Source organism: Colobus angolensis, unplaced genomic scaffold (assembly GCF_000951035.1).
Source record: "Colobus angolensis palliatus isolate OR3802 unplaced genomic scaffold, Cang.pa_1.0 Scaffold87, whole genome shotgun sequence".
Classification (NCBI taxonomy): Eukaryota; Metazoa; Chordata; class Mammalia; order Primates; family Cercopithecidae; genus Colobus; species Colobus angolensis.
Genome location: NW_012122598.1, coordinates 2,525,656 through 2,548,590, shown reverse-complemented (window position 1 = coordinate 2,548,590; position 22,935 = coordinate 2,525,656). Strand labels below are relative to the sequence as shown.

Sequence of the window (22,935 nt, the reverse complement as noted above, 5' to 3'; positions counted from 1 at the left end):
TACTAGGACTACCTGGTACAGATCTTCATGTTCTTCACCACACCAGGATTCACTGACATTTGCCTTTGAGTGCACTATATGCCTATTAGGAGGCTCTGAGCATTCCACTCTAGCAAATATTATAAAAGTTGTATCTCTGAGCCCAAAGAGAGAGTGCTGAGCAGTACAGTCCAGTTCATCAAGCACTTGTTGAGCCCTTCCTTTGTCCCCTGCCACTGTGTTAGAGCCTGTGTATACCAAGGGGAAGGAAATGTAGGGACAAAAATAACTGTAACACAGCACAGCTAACCGAAGGACCACACAATCCTGTGAAACAGGGTTCTCAAGTTGGGTTCTGTGCCTTTATCAGAGTGCCTACGCTGCTGCACTCCTTGCCTTCCAGCATCTTCTGGTAGGTGGCAGTCTCCACATCCAGCCCAGCTTGATGTTCAGCAGCTCCTGGCAGTCACATGGAAGATGGGCCAGGTCCTCCCTGGCCTGCAGCAGGGACTCCCTGAGCTCTGCCAACTTGGCCTGGGCTTCCTTGAGGGTCAGCACCATCCCTGGCACCATGCTGCTCAGTGTCAGCAATTGCCACCTGCAGGTTAGCATTCCAAAGCAGGAGGAGGAAGTGCACCGAGTCCCTAAATCCAACTGCGTATATAACTGAGCACAGGTCTCCATCTGTCCCCTTAGTGAAAATATTTAACCTGTGTGCTATGTGGCTGGTGATGCTAACTTCTGCTCATAGCATTCATATCCATATAAACTAAATCACGCTGGGAAACTCCAGTGATTGTTGAGCCTTTATCCAGAGACAGCAGTCACCTGCTTCCCACCTCTTGGGAAGGAATAATCCATGTTCTGAGATCCCAGAAACTCAATGCCACATAGTTTATGAAGTTTTGGGGATCCTGTCTACCAGATTGAAAGATCATTCTGCCTTTAAGTTGATGGATGTAAGTTAAGATAGCACAAAGTCCTTGCTCTGTGTGGTACCATTTGGCAAGCCCAGTTGCAAAAGCTCCCAATCAGGAGTCTGAAAGGCTGCCCTACCTACTAGGTTCAGGTGTCCCTCTGGCATACCAGGACACCACTTTCATCAGAGCCATAATCCTGGGCTTCGGGGAGCTGCCCCCACCTGCTGCCCAGGGAGCTTCATCTCACTTATCTCATATCCCATGCCCAGTCTCTTCCTCTTTCAAACACGCTCCCTTAGTCCCCTTTTCAGGCCCCTATGTATTCTGCTGCCTGAATTCCCTTCCTGCCTCTCCCCTGCAGGGAGGGCTGCACCCTTGTCCACCTGACAACAGGTGCCATGATGACAGGATCCTCTCTGCCTGGTTCTCCAGGGTTCCCCACTGCCTAGCACAGTGCCTGGCCCATGGTAGGCTCCCAGATTTTGTGGGATCAACAACTATTCAGCTCCTCCTGCTTATGGCATTGTCCTCTGTGTGGGTAGCTGTGTGTCCCGCCTCCACTGTCATGCTGGAGAAGAAGTCTTGGCCCTCCAGACACCTTTCAACCCCAATCATCTCCTGCCCCAAACCCAGGACAGGAGCCTGCATGCATGAACTCAAGACGGGGTTTTGAGATACAAACTAACTAAATCAGCTGCCGCTTGGGAGGAATGGCTGCCCTGTCTGCTAAACATGCCCACCTGTGCACCAAGCCCATGTTAAGCACATGGGAAATGCAGCCAAATCATCCAACTGGAGGGTAAAGAGACCCAGCTGGTTGGAAGGCCTTGAATCTCACCTCACACCCTCACACTTTCTCAGCCCCTAGAAGCCCCTAACATCCCAGCTTGGATGCTTGTCTTGGCAGCCTGACACCCTCAGGGGCCTGGGAAAAGACTGCAGATTATCCTCAAAATAAACAAAAGAGAGGCAATTTTATTAAGAATTTAACCCGGGGTAACAGCAACAGTCATCCTGGCTATAAGGAGAGAGGATCTGAATCCAGTGGTTTCTGGTGAGCATAGGCCAAGAAAAAAGTTACAGCACAGTAGCAGGGGTGCTAGAAGGCCTTCCCTGCAGACAGGCCAGAGAGCTGGGCACTCCGAGCTGCCGTGCCATCACCTCTGGAAAGAAGAGAAGTTTTGACTGGGTGTCAGGGGTAGGTTCACTGCCAACTGACCCTGTGCATGAACATAAACAACTTGATGACTGAGAACCTTCTAGTTACAGTTTATTAAAATAAAAACAAAGAGCACACTCAGGTTGCCCTGGAGGCTACAGTTATTTTCACCTCTGGTAGGTGCTTATACCAGGCTTAGAACAGATGCATTCTTTGGCACCATCACATCTACAGGAATCTAATGTTGTGCTTGCCTCTGTAGACAGCACCACAGGAGTAGATCATGGGATGGCAAGTCGGCTCTCAAAGATTTTGGGAAGGGCACTCATTGAAAGACACATAAGACAACATGGGAGCTAAAGCTTAAGCAAACGCAGTTCTCTTTCATTTACTGAATAGCTTCTTGATCATATAACAAGAAGTTTATAGGAAGGAGGAAATGTGTTCTGTTAATACCCAGAAAGCAAACAGCCTGACACTCTTACCCACAGCATGAAGCAGACACAGATGGGACCAGAAACAGTCATGTGCCTGTTACTGGAGGGGATTGAAATGGGAACTATGGAGGGCGGTTAGTCAAGGAAGACTTCCCAGAGAAGGTATCTTGAGGTGAGTTGATGGAGAGGATAAACAGTATCCCATGTTGAGGAGATAAAGAGACTTGCAGAAACCTATCTGTGTGGCAAATATTACAGCTTCATTTGAACAAGATCATCAAAGGCTGCTGGCTGCTGAAGGCTACGAAGCAGAGCGTGGTATATCCACAAACACAGGGGTATGTACCAGCCTGACACATTGAGTGGGAAGAATTTATGCTGTTTATGACAGCCTGGCAAACTGCAGTGGGTCATGAGTTTGGAAGTGGCTCACTGCTCCCCAAAGATCATCCAGAGTCTCTAGTTTCCCTTTGCTCCCATCCACTCCCACCAACATGATCTTATGCAAGTACCATTTTCAACATGTCACTCTCCTACTCAAAAGTTGATGAGCCTGCCTCTTCTGGCAGAAAGATCTCCTCTTTTGACCTTAAATGCCCTCCCCTTTCCCTTTTTCTTTCCTCCAACCTGATTCCAACACTTTAATGTTAAAACTCTGTCATTCCATCCAAGCCAATCTTCTTGCTATCGTTTGGTAGGAAGTTGAACAAATTACCTCTATGGTTTCTTCCCCTTGTTGGGTTCTGGAATACCATGCATCTCCTCCCTCCTACCACCATCGTCCTTGGTAAGTTCCACCTCTGAGAGGGTGACCCACTCAGCGTCCTGGACATGGAATCCCTGGGTCTTCTCAATTCCGGTCACCTTCTCCTTCACTCCACCTCAACCACACACTCCAGGCCTGCAGCCTGGACCATCACCAAGAACTGCTCCCTCCTAGAAGCTTAATTCCCAAGCCCCACTTTCTGGTCATAATTTTCTATCTCCCACCTACCTCTCATCACATCTGCTCCTCACTCATATAAATAATCTTATTGCCTTAACCCCTTCATTTTTTCCGAGGCTGTTAGCTCTCTCCTGGCTTCTTTTTCCTGCTCTTCTCACATTAAGCATTATTCATTCATTCAACAAATACTTTCTGGGCATCTACTATGTGCTAGGCATTGACCAGGTAGTGGAAAGTGGTGAATAAAATTGATGCTGTCTCATTCCTCATAGAAAGAACAGACTGGACTGCACCATCTGGACAACCTTCTCACCAGCCTTATCAATTCCCCTATTCCCCTATCTTTCAACCATCAGCCTAATAAAGTCCCTTCTCAAGGCCATGACTACAACCTTCCTTCCTCCACCTGCTGCAGGCACTGAGCTCAGATAGGGGAGACCACCCAAGCCTGGCTTCCTACTTCACCAAGAACACTGAAGCCATCAGGAGTGATCCCCTCAGCATCACTTCTGTGCCTTTATTCCTGCTTGCCTCCACACCCACTTGATTTTCCTTTTTCTTGTACACGGCTTCAAGATGTATCCCACCCATCTCCTCTAATTCTTTGCTCCATCAGTTACTCTCCTCTCTCTCCTGCCCCTCCTCTCAACCTCTCCTCTCATATCCAAGTCTTTCCCACCCTTACAGTACCTCTTGTCACCCCATGACACCTTCTTGCTATCATTCTGTGTCTCTTTCCCTTCTCAACTAAGTGTCTGAAAAGGATGACCCCGTTTTGTCCACTTCCCTGTCTTGATCAACTCCTAAACCCATGAAATCTAGTTCTATACATAACCCTGACATCATGGACATCACATTCCTAAGAATGCCTTTCTCCCTGACTTCCTAAAAGCCAAACCTAATAGACAACCTTCAGTCTTCATGCCACCAGATCTCTTTACTGCAACTGAAATATGGTGTATACATAAGCCATTCTTTGCAGTATCATCACAACAGTAACTTGCACATGGTTTTTGAATTCCTACATTCCTTAAAAGTCCGCATTAATAGGTTTCCAGCTTCATTCTGGCACAACTTGGCAACTTCCTTGTGGATGTAGTGGACAAGGCATGGGCAGGTCCAGTTTGTAGAGAATGTGAACACAGTGCTACTTGATGAAATGAATCTAAAACCAGGAGATTCTAAAGCTCCTAGAGTGACAGTGAGCCACTGGAGAGCAGGTATAGAGAAGCTGTGGTGTCATTACTATCTTATTCTAGAAAGGCAGTGCTGACCCTATGCTGAGTGGTGTGGAGGCAGGCCAGCTGCAGAAACTGAGGACTGAGGAGATTCAACATTGGATTGAGGAAAGGCCCCTCTTCTCCAGATCTCAGGGCTCAGGATAGTGACAGACTAACACAAAACCACCAGGCCATCACGTCAGTTGTGTGGGTTGTGTCACATATAAGAGTTCCAGGCCAAGGATGTGAAAGGGAGTGAAAATCTAGCCCATACTCTAGTCACCGAGCTGTGTGCTCTGCCATGGACTATGTCCACCCAGAAGAACACAAACATTTGTTACTTTACACAAGTGCTATCCTTTGCTGAGACATGCAACCATGAAGCTGTCTGCACAGAATGGACATCTATTTCTAATTCACAAAAAGACCTGAGAGGTCCAGAAGACTTCAGAACACCAGTTTAACATCATGAGTTTAAGAATGAGAAGAATCTAGTGCTAGAAAACCTTCATTTGTGCCTCACTCATCTTCAGGTCAGTTAAGTCAAGTTGTATGTAGTGAAACCCCATGAGTCAAATCTTGGCTCCCCACCTCTTAGTCACATTACCTCAGGTAAGTTGTTTAACCCACTATGCCTTGATTTCCACCTATCAGATAAAAATTTGCTGTGAGGATTAAATTACTTTACAACATATCCTGGTGCATAACAAGCACTCAGTACACATTAGCTTTTAAGTAATAGTGTCATCCTTATGTACAATGACAGAAAATCATCTCTGGACCATCAACCACAGGACACACCCTCTCATCGTCAGGGTCTTTGTTCTCCAAAGTTTGCATGTGGGTGCTGTTGCCACAGTTGTTCAGTGCTTTCCTGTTTCAAAAAGGCAAGAGTGTGGGTGTGAGTGCAAGGGTGTGTATCTATCTGTGTTGGAGGTAAGGCAAGGGTTACAGTCAGAAGACTCAGGCCATCAACCATGTGTGCAGAGGGAAACTGAGTTGATTGATTCAGCCCTATATTAAAAACTATGCCAATTCTAACTAAACCATGATGATTTTACAAAGCTGAAGATAAGCTAAAAATGCCTCAAGTCCTAGGTTTTCTCTGTACTTCTATTACAAAGCATTATTTTTGGCCAGCTAAGATCCTGCATCTTTTTTTTTTTTTTTTTTTTTTTGGCCCGTTTCCCCCCTCACCCAGACTGGAGTGCAGTGGCGCGATCTCGGCTCACTGCAAGCTCCGCCTCCTGGGTTCATGCCATTCTCCTGCCTCAGCCTCCTGAGTAGCTGGGACTACAGGTGCCCACCACCACACCCGGCTAATTTTTTTATTTTTAGTAGAGACGGAGTTTCGCCGTGTTAGCCAAGATGGTCTCGATCTCCTGACCTCGTGATCCCCCCGCCTCGGCCTCCTAAAGTGCTGGGATTACAGGTGAGCCACCACACCCAGCCAGACCCTGCATCTTAATTACCAGATTTTCAGGGCAAAACATTCATGAAATAAATTTATGGGAATTCAGACGTGGACTATTTGGCCTTGATTGTGAGTAATCTCAGCTTTAATAAGGCAGAACGCCTGGCTTGAAACAACCAAATAATAGTCTAAACAGTGGGAGTGAGAAAGAAGCTCTAATACATACATTTTGCTAATTGCTCTCCCCTGTTGCCAGCAAAGGTGAATTGAAAGAGGTCAACCAGAGCCCCCTGGAGGCAAGGAGGACAGTTAAGAGTTTGTTTCTGTCAGCCAGGGATGAGCTAGCAAGAGCCTTCAGTGAACTGGGACACCAGAGTCGGGACCTCAGAAATTCAGCCAGTGGGAGAAAGAACATCTGGAATAGACAGAGAAGGCAGCAGGGGGCCTGGGAAGCCCAGCCTAAGTCGCAGCAATCCCTACCCCAGCCCTAGCTTGGCTTTCCTGAATGTCCCAGGCAAGCATTTACCACTGACCAAATGGCAGCATGCCAGAGAAGCCCACCCCCCAGAATCCCTGCAGAATGTCCTCATGAATTCTATACATGCGGTGGGCTGCCCACCACGACCGGACCTTCACCTCCAAGGTCTTCAAGGATCCCAGGGTCTTCTCCATGCTCCCAGGGCACTAGTTTTTACCAGAAAAAAAGGCAAGCTCCCCATCCAAATCCCAGTCAACCAGCCAACTGACCAGCTCCCTCTGGTCCTGTCTCCGGTCAAATTCCCAAAAACAGACTGAGATGAAGATTGTGTACAGGAAGTTTATTGGAGAGTACTCTTAGGATCAATATGTAAGGAAGTGAATGAAGCAGGATTGGGGATTGGGGAAAGGTTAAACTGCTATGTAGTTGAGTTGGCTGCAACAAAGGTCTCAGCCCATCCTATGGAGTGCTAGACCTGCCATTGGGGAGAGACCATAGCCTAGGGTAAGGCACTCTGCTAAGAGCAATCAGGAGCCAGAGGGGCTGCAGAAGTGAGTGCCAGGTTCTCAAAAAGGTGAGAGCCCACCACCCATCCACTACAGACCCCACATCCCTAGGGGGCTGATCCTGCTTCTGTTTCTCTCCCAACCTTGCCTCACTCTGTCGTCTCATCTACCACCACAGACATAATTTTGGAGGTGGCCTCTTCCCACAACTTGACCCCAATTCCCTGCAATCCTGTAAGCCCCTCTGGTCTCCCTCCTGCTAAACTAGGTTCTCTCTTTGTCACCCCGCCCCAGCTATTCTCAGCATCCCCAACAGGGCACTGATTCTGGCACAATTGTGAATGGTTGCTGGATACTTGAATGACTGAGGTGCTGTTGGAGTCCTTGCCTCAGACAAGCAAGAAGAGAGGAGCAGCAGCTTCTTCCCAATGCGGAACCACAGAATGGGACTAGGATATATGTAGGACTGGCTTCTGGGTGACTTGCCAGGAGCTATGGTGGTACATGGATCAGGCTCCCCTGAAGAAGATGGACTAGCCAACACCAGAGCCCCTGACAAAGAAAAGCAAGACAGGGTGGAGAGTGAAAGCTCAGGTTGTAAAGGACAGTCAGCGGGCCCCCTTCAGGGACGTTTCTGCAGTCCTGTCAACACTCAGCATATGATATTAGTATAAAATCTTCTCCATCCATGTCATCCTTCCCCAGCAGGTTCTGCTTTGCCTTTGTCTCTTTAGGGGGATCCAGATCTAAACAGACCATCCAGGCATAGTCTAAACAATGCAATGTGCCCTGGACAGCCTCTGTTAAATTTGGGAGTAAAAGAAATCATTATCTTTTTCTGCTCAAAATGTTGATAGATCCTTTGATCTCAGACATACCACTAGGATGTTCACACAGTAGGTAGCCAATACGGTGTGTCTTTCTTTCATCCAGTCATGACACCATGGCAAGAGTTAGATGTAATATTTATCTGCATTTATAAGACACTGTTCATAACAGCTTTTACAAACAAACGGCTAGTTTTGTTAATCTACAAAGAGGATGTACAGATTATTTAGAAAAACAAAATGATCACTCACAGAGAAAATGGACTAAGTGAAGAGACAACTCACAGAAAATGAAAGCTAAATAGCGAATAAACATATTTGTAATGCTCAACCTCATTAGCAGTCAAAGAAATGAAAATAAAACAGAAAACTATCAAAAAAAAAAACTAAAAAAGAATACCACACAGTGTTCAGAAGACTGTGGAGAAATAGAAAGTCTTATACATTACTTACAAAAGCATGAATTGGTACAATCTTTCTTGAGAGCAGCCTGACCATATAAATCAAAAATTTTCAGTGGCCTTACAATTCCAATAACCTCTAAAAACTTACCTTAAAGAACGAATAGGACCAGAGTCCAGAGAAGTGAGTGTTCATTGCGGCAACGTTTATTGCAGTGGAAAAAGTAGAAATGAATATATATATATCAAAAGACGCTACATCTACACAACGGAATATTATGTAGTTATTAAGGACGATTTGGCCATGAGGGTAACAGGTGGCAGAGCATGGCACCTACAGCTCAGTAACCTGGGAGGTGCAGTGCGGGGGAGGAGAGGGACGCACGGAAGTGGACTCTGTGGGTCTCAGGCTGATAGAAGGCCGCTCGCCAGCTCCTAGATCAGGGATGGACGCAGCAGCGGAAGTGACGGAAGCCCCAGAGGAAGAGAGCTTTGCACTGCCCATCTCTTCCGCCTCTGAAGCCAAATTTGATGCTGTGGTTGGTTCTGTTGAGGCCATCATCATGGATCCCGAGTTCCAGGTATGGCAGAGAAATTTCATGGACAAATACTACCAGGAATTTGAAGACACGGAAGAGAATAAACTCACCTACACACCAATCTTTAATGAATACCTTTCTTGGGTAGAAAAATATATTGAAGAACAGCTGCTGGAGCGGATTCCAGAATTCAACATGGCGACTTTCACAGCAACATTAGAGCACCATAAAGATGAAGTGGCTGATGACATATTTGACATGCTAGTCACATTTACAAACCTTCTGGCATTTAAAGAGATGTTTCTGGACTACAGAGCAGAAAAAGAAGGCCGGGGACTGGATTTAAGTGGTGACTTAGTGGTGACTTCATTGTGCAAAAACACCTTCCACACCAGCTATCCAAAACAATCTGTGGCACTAGCTCGCGTCTCCAGGCAGTGGGAGCCTTCTGGACATCATAGGCCCAGTAGGCGGGGAGAGGCGTCTGTTCCTAATGACAGAATATGTCTTGGAAAGACTGACTCTGCCGCTCTTCTTTAATGTTAAGCATTGATGAATCAAAAAGATAATTACCTTACCATCCAGGGACCTCTGCTTTTCCTGAAACACGTTCTTGTATTCAGTAACCCTACTGCCATTGCCAAATTAGACACCCCTCTCAGGAACTTCTGAGGGTCAGACTACTCTGGGACAAGAGATTGTGTCTACCATTCCATCTGGAAGACCCCTTTTCTCACCATACATGTTCCTGCGTCAACAACGTGGAAAATAACACCATCACAAACCCTCCCTGACCCAAATACCACAGGCAAGCTTTGCACCAAACTTTCGTGTGCTCACAGCTCTTTCACTTGGGTAAGATTTGTAGTCCATCAACCCTAGGGATCCACCTGTGCAGGTATTTTACTTTTTGGGAGTATTTATCTAGGATGTCACTCAAACCAACTGCCCCTGACTTGAGATTTCTGAAGCTCCTATTTTCTGCCCACTATTAGGAGAAAACTAGAGCCAGTCTTGGCTGAAGGAAGCAACTGAAAAACATGTTCTTAACCAAAATCTACATGGGAAAATCAATTCCTAGGAGTGGGTTTGCAGTACTTTTATCACTGTCTTCTGCTAGTCCTGATGTGGTCCCACCGTTTCTAGAGAAGCCTTTATTTTTTGAAACATCATTGTTGAAAAAATATTTTTGTAGATGAATACTCAAGCGGTATATCTAATACAGTAGATCTGATTTTAGAATTTCTGATTAGCCCCTTAAAGATCTAAGTATTGAATGGCTTGTACTTTTTAATTGTAGTGCTATGAAGGCAAAAATGTTTTCTTTATTAAATTTCCTATTTTACTGGACATCAATGGATGTATGCTATGCGCTGGAAATCAACTGAAAGATATCTTTTACTTACAGCACGTTAAGTGTGTTTGTACAGATTTACTTAAAATCCTTTCCGTATAAATCGGTCTGTTAGGCTTTTGGTTGGGGTGGGGGTGAGTTTGCTAAAATGTAATTCTTCAAGCTCTGTAATTCCAACTCTATCCTTCTTCCTTTCAAAATCTTTCTTGCAAAAAAATGGTGTTCCACTGGTCTAGTTCAGCCTGAGTAAGAGGAGGTAGCAAAAGGCTTCAGAGGTATCAAAGGTCGTCTGTCTGACTTCATGTTAGTAAAATGTTTGGTAGGACATTGCTGACTAGAAAACATATATGTCACATCTCTAGAAAGAAGAAAAACATATAATTGTTTATAGTTCCTAATGTGTACCTTTAATTTTGTTTTTTAAGTAAAAATAAGAATCTGCACCAAAAAAGAAAATTATGATCTCAATCTACATTTGCTGTTGTGGAAAGATGCTATTTAGTAAATTTCTTATCAGCTAAATTATAAATTCTATGAGGGCAGAAACTGTATGTGTTCTCCCCTGTATCCTTGGGCCTGGTACAGTAGCTAGAAAATGGTGGGCATTCAGTCTATTAATAGTTGTTGAATAATTAAATGGGTAAATTCCACAGTACATTAGGTGAAAAATCAAGTTAAAAAAGAGGAATGTATTAAGACCCCATTGTAAAATATTTTATATATTTCTATGAATATGTGTGCATGCATGCACATGCATGAATGTAGGAAAATGTCAGGATGGTAGAATCATAGATGATCTTAATCTTCTTTTAATTTGCTAAAACTTTATGCATTTTTGCTCTAAATGTGTGTTGCTTTTATAATTTAGTAAAAGATATCTAGAAGGAGAGGGAGAAGAGTGAAGGATAAAGAATAAAGGATGGAAAACAACAAAGTAGTTGCCACTAGGAGACAGATTGTTTAATTCTAAAGACAACTGGTAGGATTTCAAGTATCAGTTCCGAAGAGTTCCTGTCACCCTTTTGACCATTCCACACAGGTAAATACCTACTCTACTTACCCTGGCTGCCTTCAAACACAAAGAGCTGCCCAGTTCTCTCTTCAGATGAGCGATGGGTTGAGGGATTCTGTAAGGCTGAGACAGCCAAAGATTGCCAGTCTCCCACAGTCTTAAAAATGTTCCATTCTCCCCAGCCGGTATCCTGGACTCAGACATGATGCCTTCACCCTGGAGCTTCACCATGTGAAGTGCCACTGTGTCAAGAACGTGGAAGGTGACACTAGTCCTGGAGTTCTCCTGGGATTTGGTCTGAATAGCTGAGCCTTGACCCCTTGCCCTTCCTCCATATTGCCCAGAGTCTCTTTCCTTCCCAGGCCTGCTCCAGGCTTCTTCTACAATGTGCCTTTCTTAATAGGCCCCTTCCTTTAATTCTAGGTATTCTTAAGTCTTCCACTACCTCCCTTGGTAGCCCCCTCCACCATTCCTCCTCACAAGAGTTCTAAAGAGTGTCCTAGGTCCTCACTGTAAACTTTTCACTCTGTCCTACCTTGGAGTGTGACCTATCCCATCTTTCATTCAGGCTGAGGGGATGGGAGGCCCACTCCCCTTATTCATCTCTATTCATCCTTTCAATTGACCACCAAACTTTTGCTCAGTTCCCCACCTGTTATGCAGGGCCCTGAGATTAGTACCCAGCAACACATGGAGCAGAGCTCCCAGGGTGTTTTCCTGTGGGGAGTTGGGGAGACAACCGATTATGTTTCTTGCAGCGTCTCTAAAAGGCCAGTAAGAGCAGCAATTCAGAACTGCCTATGCCTGCTCAAAGTACCCAGAGCTAGGCCAAGGGAAAGTGGAACGGGCACCACCTCCTGCTTGTAAGCCATGAAAAGATGGGCAAGTATTTATTGATCTCTCAGGTATAGAAACTTTAAAATGTCCTCTTCTCCAATTCTTGAGGCCAGGGCTACAGTACTTTAGAGATTAGATGGAGTGAGCTAAGGCTCAGAAATATAGAGACCAGGCCCTGGCACTCCCCTTGGACATTAGACAAATGTACAGATGCCCTCTCGTTATTCCAGCCCTGACCTGACTTATGGGCAGTAACACTTGGTCTACAGTGACTTACAAACTAGCATTTTGCCTTGCTTAGTGGCCTGTGGAGGGGATTGGTTGTGGGGCGGGGTAGGGAAAAATCACAGATCCTAAATGTCATCTCCTGAGGCCCCCAATTTTCCTGGTTTCTCTCAGTGACTATCTCATTACCCCTGTGCTCCCTGGGTTCAGGTTTCAGTTTTCTGAAAATGACTGGTAAATGCTGGTGTGAGGGCAGGCACACATCATCCCCGTTCCTAATTCTATATCCACCTGCAGTGAGTTTTACTAGTTTAACACTCCCACCCACTCTCTTACCTGATCGGTGAGTTTGGAAGGAAGAGTTGAGTTTGGAGAGCAATGCCCCTCCATCTCTTAGGATCTGGCTGTCCACAGCAAGATTATATTCTTCTCTCTTATGCTCTCCCTCGGCTATGAGGGATCTGACCCTATAGGGAAGGCCGCAGTGGCCCTAGACTGCCCCTGCCCAGGTAGAAAATCTGGCCTAATCCTGAGGTCCTGTGATAGGAGAAGCCCTTTCCATCCGAGGTAAAAATACACATGCTCCAGTATCTGCTTTATTGGTAATAAAGGCAATATTGGCCCTCCATCTGCTCATTCATTTGTCTTATTTTTTAATTGGCTCAGAACCTATGCAAGGAGAAGAGGATGTTATGTATTGACCCCTTCAGATTCCAAGAGCTGTGTTTGCAGAAGGAGGATTGGTTCTGTGTCTGGCTGGGATGGGGATGGAACAAAGGAGCTGAAGTCCCAGTGGAATCTGTTTCCTTGATGAACTGCAGAACCCTCTTCTTCCAAGACTGAATTACAGAGGCCTGCTTAGAGGCTGGAGGATGGATGGGGTGACCTTCTTGGGAGTGGGGAAGGTCTCCCCTTAAACAACATACTTCTGAGCAGACCTATCACAACAACCTAACCAAATAGATGGAGAAGGCAAGACTATTCAGTGGCCTTTATGCCCACTTTTAAATTCCTGGAAAACCATCACCACCACCTGATATCTCATCACTTTTGGGTCATGATCTATTCTGTGACTCTTGGAATAAGACAAACACCAGAATGTAAAATTCAGTGCAATTTATTGAGAAAAGAAAGTTCAGCATACTCATCACCAGAGGATCTACAGCTCAGGGAATTAGGGGACAGAAAGGAGTCAGGATCTGAAGCCCAGATGTAGGGAGGGTTCCCTGGGAACCAGCAGTCTGGAGATCTTGACCATGCACCCTCCAGCACTGAACCCATGACTCTGCCCTCCTCAGACAGTGCTGAGATGATTGGCTTCAAATTACCAACTCCCAGTAAGAAAGGGAGATGGGCCAGAGTGGGAACAGGCCAGGCTGTGAAGGCCAAGACTGGCTTGGGCTCAGAGGTTGCTCTCCAAAGTAAGGGGCCATTGCAGGAAGGTTTCCAGGGGCATCATCATCCGAGACCAGCAGCTGGAACTCCATGGCCCTGGGAAGGTCATGGGGATGGAGAAACCAGAAGTTCAGCTTCTTCTCCAGGGAACTTGAGGAAAAATGTGGTTGACCCATGTGCATCCATTGATGCCAAGCAGAGAGTAGGAAACACTATTGCAGGCTGAGTGGGAAGCAGGTGGTTATAGAGATTTGGCACAGAAGATCACTTGGTGGAGTTATGCTGGCTTGAGCTCGTGGTCTGGGAGAAGCGGATACTGGTGCTGCCTCCACCACCAGACTTGTAGCCACTGCCTCCAGAAGTCTGGACATTGCCAGAGCTGGAGCCCATTCCACTGTGACTCATGGAGATGCTTCCTGCACCGCCGAGCCTGCCCTCACTACTGCTGCTCTGGTAGCCCCCGCTGCTACCCCTGCCCCCAGTGCTGCCACTGCTGACCCCTCTATAGCTGCTGCTGCTGCCGCCACTGACTCCTCCATAGCCACTGCTACTGCCGCCACTGACTCCATAGCTGCTGCTGCTGCCGCCACTGACTCCTCCATAGCCGCTGCTGCTGCCGCCACTGACTCCATAGCCGCTGTTGCTGCCTCTGCCTCTGTAGCCACCACTGCCACTGGCCCCTCCAAAAACTCCACGGCTACTACCAGAGCTGCCACTTGTGCTGGTGACATTGCTGACCACTGCTACAAGACAACAGGCACACAATTTAGGCAAAGGGCCTGGGAAATTGGAAGCCAAGGACTGTATTACATCCCCACCCTGCTTGGCTATGTGACTTCCAGAAAGATGCTAACTTATCTAATGCCTCAGTTTGCAAACCATGAGAGTGAGCCTGGCCTCTAGTGCCTTCTCCCAAGAATAGGAACCAGAAGTATCCGCAGAAATTTCTGGTTTTCCAACCTAGGCCACTCCCCAAACCAGAGGAGTTTTATCTTTGGCCTGAGAGATTGTCAGCTTACGCTAGGAGCAGAGCGTGTGGCCGAGGCCTGAGATCCTAGACACTGTCAGGTGGCCTGACCTCCTTGGATGGAACAAGCCTTCTTGCCTGAAGGTCAGTCAGTGAGGTTGTTTCTAGTTGCCCTTCTTACAACCCAGGGAGAGAGTTTTTTGAATAGGTTACTTACAAATGCACACAGCACTCTGACACTCTCCAGACATCCTGAAAAGGAAGAGGAGAGGTGAATTCTTTCTGCAATGAGTCGATAACCAGAGTTGAGAGTTCACAACTTTGGGAGCCACACCCTCCCATTTGCCCCACTAGGGGTCAAGCTCCTGCGAGAAGAAAGCTTATTCTAAGTCTGTTTCCATGACTGTATCTCCCCAGAAAGGGGCGTGCTTCAAGAGTTGAGACTTCCCACCCTTTTCCCCTTAGCACTTAGAGATTATCTTCTCTAGGCAAACAACTTGACACCCAGATCTGCCTTGATTGGCCTGTCCCCACCTCTCATCCCCTGCTAAGACCACCTTCCCACCTTAGCATGCTCTTTCATCCTTCTCAACCCAGCCCTGGATTTTTTTATCTCCAATTCTCCCTTTCCAAGAAGGCTTCCACAATGAGCCCTCCTGGGGTGGTGGTGACATGATGGGGGTTGTTCAGGGTGGAGAAAATATGGGAGGGGCTGACACTAAACGCAGGATGGATTTGAAATGCCCCACCTACACTGCCCATCTTCCTGTGTCTTGTTCATGAAGCAGGCACGTCCACGTATCTGGGAAGATATGGAATGGGTGTGCACACCTTGCCCATGTGTGCCCACTGGTGTTGACCACTCTCTCCTCATCCCATGACTCCTAGTACACTTGACATCATCTTCACTCTCACTTTCCTTCTCATACTTGGGTCCTGCTTCCTCCATCAGATTGGGAGCTACCTGAGGACAGAGGGGTAGCTACCCCCTGAACGCATGATGCATTGGGCAGGAACTCAGCAGAAAGATCTCTCGATTCTTGACACTCCTTTAGCATTCGATAACCACTTGCTAAGACTTTGTCTGCTGCTTAATGTTGTATTATTTTCCAAGAGCATGGATGTATGAACCATCTCCCGATATGGACTCCCTTCAGGGTGGGGCTTGTAGGACTGTCTATATTGAGCTTTCCCATGTGGTAGCCAGTAGCCACGTGATGCTATTTAAGTTAGTTAAAATTAAATTAAATGTAAAACTCTGTTTCTCAGTTGCACTAACCACATTTCCAGTGCTCAAGTGGCCAATGGCTACTGTATTGGACAGCACAAGAATAGAACATCTTCATCATCTCAAAAAGTTCCACTGGACAGCACCAGCCTATCACTTGTCATAATGCCAAAGAACTTTCCTAATACATTGCACACAGTGAAGATCAGTAGAGATATGTAACATAACATTGATGCCCATTAAACATTTGAGAGTTAGATGATCTCAATGGACATAAAATAGTGGTGCTTGAACCCTTGACTCTGTCATTCAAGACACTCCTTGCCCTTTGTCTGAGTGTTCCTCTCCTTATCATCTTGCCCGCTTTTCACATTATCAAAGGTCACTCTAAAACCATATCTGGAGAATGGTGATCCCATGGCCCCTCACCTGCACTCCTCTCCCTCCAGCAGCTTGCGGTAGGTGGCAATCTCCACATCCAGGGCCAGCTTGACATTCATCAGCTCCTGGTAGTCACGCAGGAGTCGAGCCAGGTCATCCTTGGCCTTCTGTAGGGCAGCCTGCAAGTCTTGGAGCTTGGCATTGGCATCCTTGAGGGCCATCTCTCCACGCTGCTCAGCCTCTGAAATTGCTGTCTGTAGGTTGGCATTCTGAGGTAGAAGATCAGTTAGCATAGTGACCCGGAAACAAACGCTTGATCTTTACTAGGAGTAGATCTCTTCCCCCACATCCTGCATCCCTTCCTCTCTTTCCTTAGAAATCTCAATGAAGCATGCACAGAGAAAAGAAGTCAGTTTTGCAATTGCTTAATTCATCTTTGGCCCATAGAAATCGACTTGTGGCTCATGAAGAAAGGGAGCACTAATTTGTTTTCCTATGCTGGTACAGGTCGTAGTGGTCTGGTTAGTCTCTAATCTTTTTTGCAAGACTGTTAAAAACTCTCTTGCCTAATCACTTCATTCCAATGATACAGAACAGCCATCAAGGTTATGTGAAATGTGTGAGAAACAGCTTCACTAAGGGCAGATCCTGCTGAGAGCTGAGTGTTTAAGTCCAGCACTGCAGCTGCAAGATTTGCTAGGCAAACCGGAATAAGCAAACATCTTTCTTGAGTGAGCATTCCAAGAAGCTCAACCTCTAAAAGAAACATCTGGAAGAACAGAGTTTCCCAGAGACTGTGCTATCCCACATGTGACACCATGAAAGGATGGAGAGAGCATGTAGCAGAGGAGCAGAGCTTGTGCTGCTTCTCTCCGGGGCCCAGACCTCCGGGATCTCTCCGTTAATCCCAGCCCCACCTGCTTCTTGACATTTTCAATCTCAGCCCGTAGCCTCTGGATCATCCTGTTGAGCTCCATGATCTCACTCTTGGTGTTCCTCAGGTCATCCCCATGCCTGCCAGCTGTGGTCTGCAGCTCCCCAAGCTGACAGAGGAGAAACCAATCAAAATGGCTTTTGCAAAGTGTTGGCACATTTCTTGATGAAGGTCATCAGGATCTAAGGACACAAGGAGGGTTCCCACCTTGGTCTGGTACAGGGCCTCAGCTTCAGCCTTGCTCCTCTGGGCAATCTCCTCATACTGGGTGCGGACCTCAGCAATGATGTTGTCCAGGTCCAGGCAGCGGTTGTTGTCCATAGACAGAACCACAGACGTGTCGTTGACATGGCTCTGCATCTGGGACAGCTCCTGCAGGAAACATGGATCATTACTCTCACCATCCCCTGGCCCAGGGGATGCTAGGAATCCTCTACTAGCGGAGGTACCCCAAAGATGGGGCTAGAAGTGGATCAGTTGGAAAAATAAGCTCACACTTTATGCCTGGCTACAGCCTAAAGGATGTTAGACAACAAGGCTAAAGGAAATATGCAAAATATGCAAATATAATCAGGCTGTCAGCCTGAAAGTATCAGCCAGTGAGTCCTATTGTGTAAGTTTCCATGGGCCCCCAGCAGGGAGGAATATTATGAAGAAGCCAGCTATAATATGAGTATAGGAGCCAGAGAGAAGGTGCAGAGCAAAATGGCCTGAGGACCTGTGGCTCAGGTCTATGCAGACTGAAGGAACTCAGTTAACATTTCCCAGGTGGGATGGAGCTGAGTCCTGAGCCCCATTGCTGGTTTTGTGAGTGTTGTGCTGTTTGACTGTCCCCTAAAGTTATGCTTGGGAAGAATCAGACAGGAAGATTCCGGAGCTTGCAAACCAAGGAATCACCATCTCATAGAGGGTCCTCAGGAAGCTGACTTCATCTGTCAGGCTGTCCACTTTGGCCTGCAGCTCCACCTTGTTCATGAAAGCCGCATCCACATCCTGCAGAGGAGGTCAGAAACCCAGAGAATGACCCTCTGTTCCCTCCCACCCAGTGGCTCTTTCCTAAGCCCTCATGTCTCATCTTTGTTCCTCCCCTAGCTCTCCTCCTAATTGTGACTTCTCATCTTCTCATTTAAAATAAGGAAACTCAAAGTGGCTTTCTTCCTTTTCCTTGCTTGACATGTCAAATCCTAATGCTTTAACAAAATACAAACCATAAGGCACCATCTGATTAAGGGTAGAAATTAAGAGTAACCATCTGATTTTAGGGTAGAAAAAATTTACCTAATATGTATGTGACTTTGGCTGTGTAGTACCAGAAATCCCACCCTCCTGAACAGAAATTAGGGTATTCTCACTACTTCACTTTTATGATGACTGGTTTAAATATGCTACGAGTATTTGTTGATTGTTATTAATAGCATCTGGAGTACATTTGTAGGCTGAAAATCTTGATTAATTCTACACATAAAGTGCTCATTATTAGTTCGCACTGCTAATCAGCTCATTAGTCACAGTAACATTTTAACATACTTTCCCATGGTAATGTCCTTAGAGCAGCTTCCTTCATTAAACATTTCATTTCCAAAAATGTAAGGAAAAGTGTCAATCCCACACACCATGTAAGGTCACTGTGCCCCAGAACAGCTGGTTGTGCACTCTCTCCATGGGGGCAGCTCCCAGAAAGGGAACCTGGATATGCTGGTCCAGGCTCACCTACCTTCTTGAGCCCCACAAACTCATTCTCTGCTGCAGTTCGTTTGTTGATTTCATCTTCATACCTGGAACAACAAGAGGCACACATTTGAACACTGGCATTTCAGAAGTGGAAAAGAGAGATGAGGATTCCAGGCACTGTTCTCACCAGTGCAGAGACAGGACCAGCTTCATGGGCATGTGCAGTTACACGGGACCCTGGGCTCAGGGTCCTCACACTCAGCTCAGTGCTGGCACCATATTGACATTCTTTCTTTTCTTTTTTTATTTTTTTCTCTGAGACAAGGTTTCACCCTGTCACCCAGGCTGGAGGGCAGTGGCACAAACATGGCTCACTGTGGCCTCAACCTCTCAGGCTCAGGAAATCCTCCTGCCTCAGACTCCCAAGTAGCTGGGACCAGAGGCATGCACCACCACATCCAGCCAATTTTTTAATTTTTAGTAGAGACAAGGTCTCACTTTGTTGCCCAGGCTGGTCTCGATCTGCTGGGCTCAAGTGATTCTCCCTCCTCAGCCTCCCAAAGTACTGGGATTACAGGCATGATTGAAATTCTTAATAATTTTGTAACTAGGTTCCTGCATTATCATTTTGCATTGAGCCCTGAAAATCATTTAGGTGGTCCTGCCCAGAGACCTCTCAGAGCTCAAGGCACTGCCTGGCCCTCTTCCCTCTAAATCCAGTGATGGGCAGAGGTATGGGCAGTCAGGGCGAGAGGGCAGACTTCAAGGAGCTTGACTACTTGCCTAAGCTCTTTGATTGACTTTGCAAAGCACAATGTGTGCATATGGAACCCAGTGAAATGTTTGCTCTCATTGGGCATTTCTGCCTGTTTCCTCTGTTTCTGTTTTACTTAATTACAGTTACTTCTTGTAAGAATTTCAGTTAAAAATGAATTCATATCTTCTGAATGCATCAGAGTGGTGGGATTCCTGCCTGTTAAGGACTAAAATCTACTACCAAGAGTTTGTATTTCATAAAGCTTGAGGAATTGGACTGATTCTAGGAGAAAAGAGGTCTCTGGGCAAGACCTCTTTCTTTCCTCTAGGAGGAAAGAGGTCTCTGAGACCTCTTTTGGGAATGTGAATCTGAGTTGCCACTGGATTCCCAGAGCCCAGCACAGAGCCTGCCACAGAGTGGGTACCCACCAGGTTTGTGCGGTTGAATTGGAAGAGGGCCTCTGCAGAGCAGGTGTGCCCATCCCTGTGGGTTCTGATCCTGGGGAAGTCGGGAGCTCCCTCCCACCTTGAGAAGCCCAGTTTGCTCCTCACAGACCTCAGCGGGTATGGACTGCAACTTGGAACGTTGAGGAGGAGGCAAACCAAAACTGCAGAACAGGACATTGGATGAGACTCACTGAAAGAGGCCTTTACCAAGTGCAGCCCTGGACATCTGCCTAGAATCCCCAGGAGCTAGGGGAGCGCTCACACTCCTGGGGCCTGCCCCACACCTATGATTCAGAATACCTAGGACTGGAATACAGGAATATGCCTTGTTGACAAGCGTCCAAGGTGATTCCTATGTACAGTCAAATGTGTCAGACTCCTCATCCTAAAGGGTTCTAAACTCTGGGAGGACTCTTTTGTCCTTCTGGGCTGGAATAGGAGGGGGCCCACCTGGAGACTGAAATCTGTGTCATAGCCCCTTGGGAGTCTCAGTCCCCACCCTCTCACCCCCTTCTGCTTGGTCATGCTTCACTCAATAAATCCATCCCAGAGTATTGACTGAAGGCACAGTTGGGAACAGCTGAAATCCCAAACTAGGACCACACTTCCCTGCTAATTCTCCAGAAGGGGAAACTCCCCAGGAGGAACCCTCACTTCTTTTTGAAGTCTTCCACCAGGTCCTGCATGCTTTTCAGCTCTCCCTCCAGGTTCCCCCTCTCCGCTAGAAGTGAATCTAGCTGCTTGCGTAGGAAGCTGATGTAGGATTCAAAACAAGGTTCCAGGCTGCTGGGCCCCAAGCCTGTGGTCTGCTGCTGGAGCAGTTCCCACTTGGTCTCCAGGACTTTGTTCTGCTGTTCCAGGAACCGCACCTGCATCAAAGGGGGAAGAAAAGGAGTCAGCCTCTTGAGTTGGGCATGTGGGGCTGCCCATCCCACATGGTAGAAATGTGGAGAAGTAACCCAGTTCTTCAATCTGCAATTTCCCCTGTTTTTTAATTTGGTAAAGATGAAGATTTAGAAAAGAGAGAACTAGAAGTTGTTGAGTGATTATGCCATACCTGTTATTTTCACGTATTTCCATCACATTTAATCCTCACAACCACCTATAAAGGAGTTGCTGTGATCCCCATTTTGTAGGTAAGGCAACTGAGACTCAAAGAGTTTAAGTTTCCCAAAGTGACAAGTCTACTGAGTGACAAAGCTAAGAATCAAACCCAGGACTGCCCTGGGTCTATAGGGGTCCCTCAGAATACAACTAAAGGAGGTCAGCACAAATAAAGTTTGTCATTGTTTTTTAGATGTAAGCTTTTTTCAGCTCCATAAAGGCAGTGAAAACAGTCAATGAGGTCTAAAATTTCTTTAGAAGTTTCACATATGAAGACCTCCTTCATATGATGTGATGTATTTCCACGTGATGGAAATACATGAAAATAACAGGTATGGCATAATCACTCAACAAATTCTAGTTCTCTCTTTTCTAAATCTTCATCTTTCCCAAATTAAAAAACAGGGGAAATTCACTTCAGATCCTGGGCTCAGTCCCACACAGACCCAGCACACCCTCATCTGCCCCAGCGTGGTCAGCTCAATTTAACATTGGCTGAAGCACAGCGTCATTTGGAAGGTAAGGCAGCTGCCAATACTCCTCATTTAGAGGCAGCCCCAAGATCTGTGCTAACACAGTTTTTGATTACTAGCTAGTTTGGTTTATCAAACAATTGCTTTTCAGGAGAAATTAAAGTAACTGTAATAATTTTATGACTAATGGCTCATTCTTCGAAGAGCTAAGAATGTGTTTGGACCCCTACTTCATTTACCCTCATCTCATTCTTAGCAGAAAACCAGGACCAGGAATTCTTCCCCCTATTTCATAGCTGGAAAAACAAGGCCCAAAAAGTGAAAGAGGCATGATCGCTGTCTTGTAGGGACCAAGGCAGCACCAGGACAAGAGCCAGGCACCCCTGCCCTGTGTCTCACAGATCCCCGTGGCATCTTTCTACACCAACCCCTGGGCACCCCAAACCCTCCACAGCACCTCTTGGCCTTGCCCTCACCTTGTCAATGAAGGAGGCAAACTTGTTGTTGAGGGTCTTGATCTGCTCCCGCTCCTGGGCCTTTACTTGTCCAATCTGGGGGTCGATCTCCACATTGAGGGGCTGCAGGAGACTCTGGTTTACAGTCACTTCCTGAATTCCCCCAGGAAAGCCCCCAGGGACAAAGCCACCAGGACTGCCAGAGCTGCCAAGCCCACCAAAGACACCAGGACCACCAAAGCTGCCAGCTCCATCAAAGCCACCAGCCCCTCCAAAACCACTGCCTATTCCTCTGCCACCACCAAAGCCACCACCATAGCTGCCCCCAAAGCCACCTCCATAGCCACCTGCAAAGCCACAACTGCTCTGCCCTCCCACAAAGCCTCCAGCCCGGGAGCCACCAGCTGAGATGCTCTTGTTGCTGCCCAGGTTGTAGAGGCTGCGACTGCCAAAGCCACCTGCTCTGCTCCGGAAGCCACAGGCCCCTCCACCAACTCCCCAAGAGCGGGCCACACAGCTTATCCTGCTACTGCTGGAGACCACGGCAGAGCGGCCGGAGAAACCCTGGCTCCCGCCACTGAAGGATTTCTTGCAGATTTGTCTGTTCATAGTGAGAAAGCTTGGAAGTGACCTAGTGATCACTTAGCAAGAGCTGAGAGCTGAGAGGGATGGGGACAAGAGAGAAGACTGGCCTTTATACACCAGGGAGTTTGGTTTGGCAAAAGGAGAGGCAAGCAATTAGTTGAGAGTCATCTTGGGTTTGGTTTGCCTCGTAGGCATTAAGTTACTTCTTGGTTCCCAACACACCTCAAAGATAATCCTCTGGGCCAGAGTGGCTTTGCTTTCTTAGCTTAATCACCTAAACTTGCC

General features: G+C 46.8%; 1 protein-coding gene and 1 pseudogene across 1 annotated transcript; one reads left to right on the top strand and one right to left on the bottom strand.

The window, feature by feature from the left end:
- Positions 1 to 8,733: 8,733 nt before the first annotated feature.
- LOC105503678 lies at positions 8,734 to 9,247 on the top strand (annotated as a pseudogene).
- A 4,666-nt stretch (positions 9,248 to 13,913) lies between these two features.
- Positions 13,914 to 22,718, bottom strand: KRT76 (keratin 76, type II). The gene is made up of 10 exons (XM_011930611.1): positions 22,087 to 22,718; positions 20,688 to 20,902; positions 18,874 to 18,934; positions 18,057 to 18,152; positions 17,367 to 17,531; positions 17,143 to 17,268; positions 16,274 to 16,494; positions 14,834 to 14,868; positions 14,324 to 14,392; positions 13,914 to 14,212 (listed from the first exon to the last, which is right to left on the bottom strand). Exons 1-10 carry the CDS (start codon positions 22,672 to 22,674, stop codon positions 13,914 to 13,916), a joined length of 1,875 nt encoding a protein of 624 aa, XP_011786001.1. The 5' UTR covers positions 22,675 to 22,718.
- Between the last annotated feature and the right edge of the window lie 217 nt (positions 22,719 to 22,935).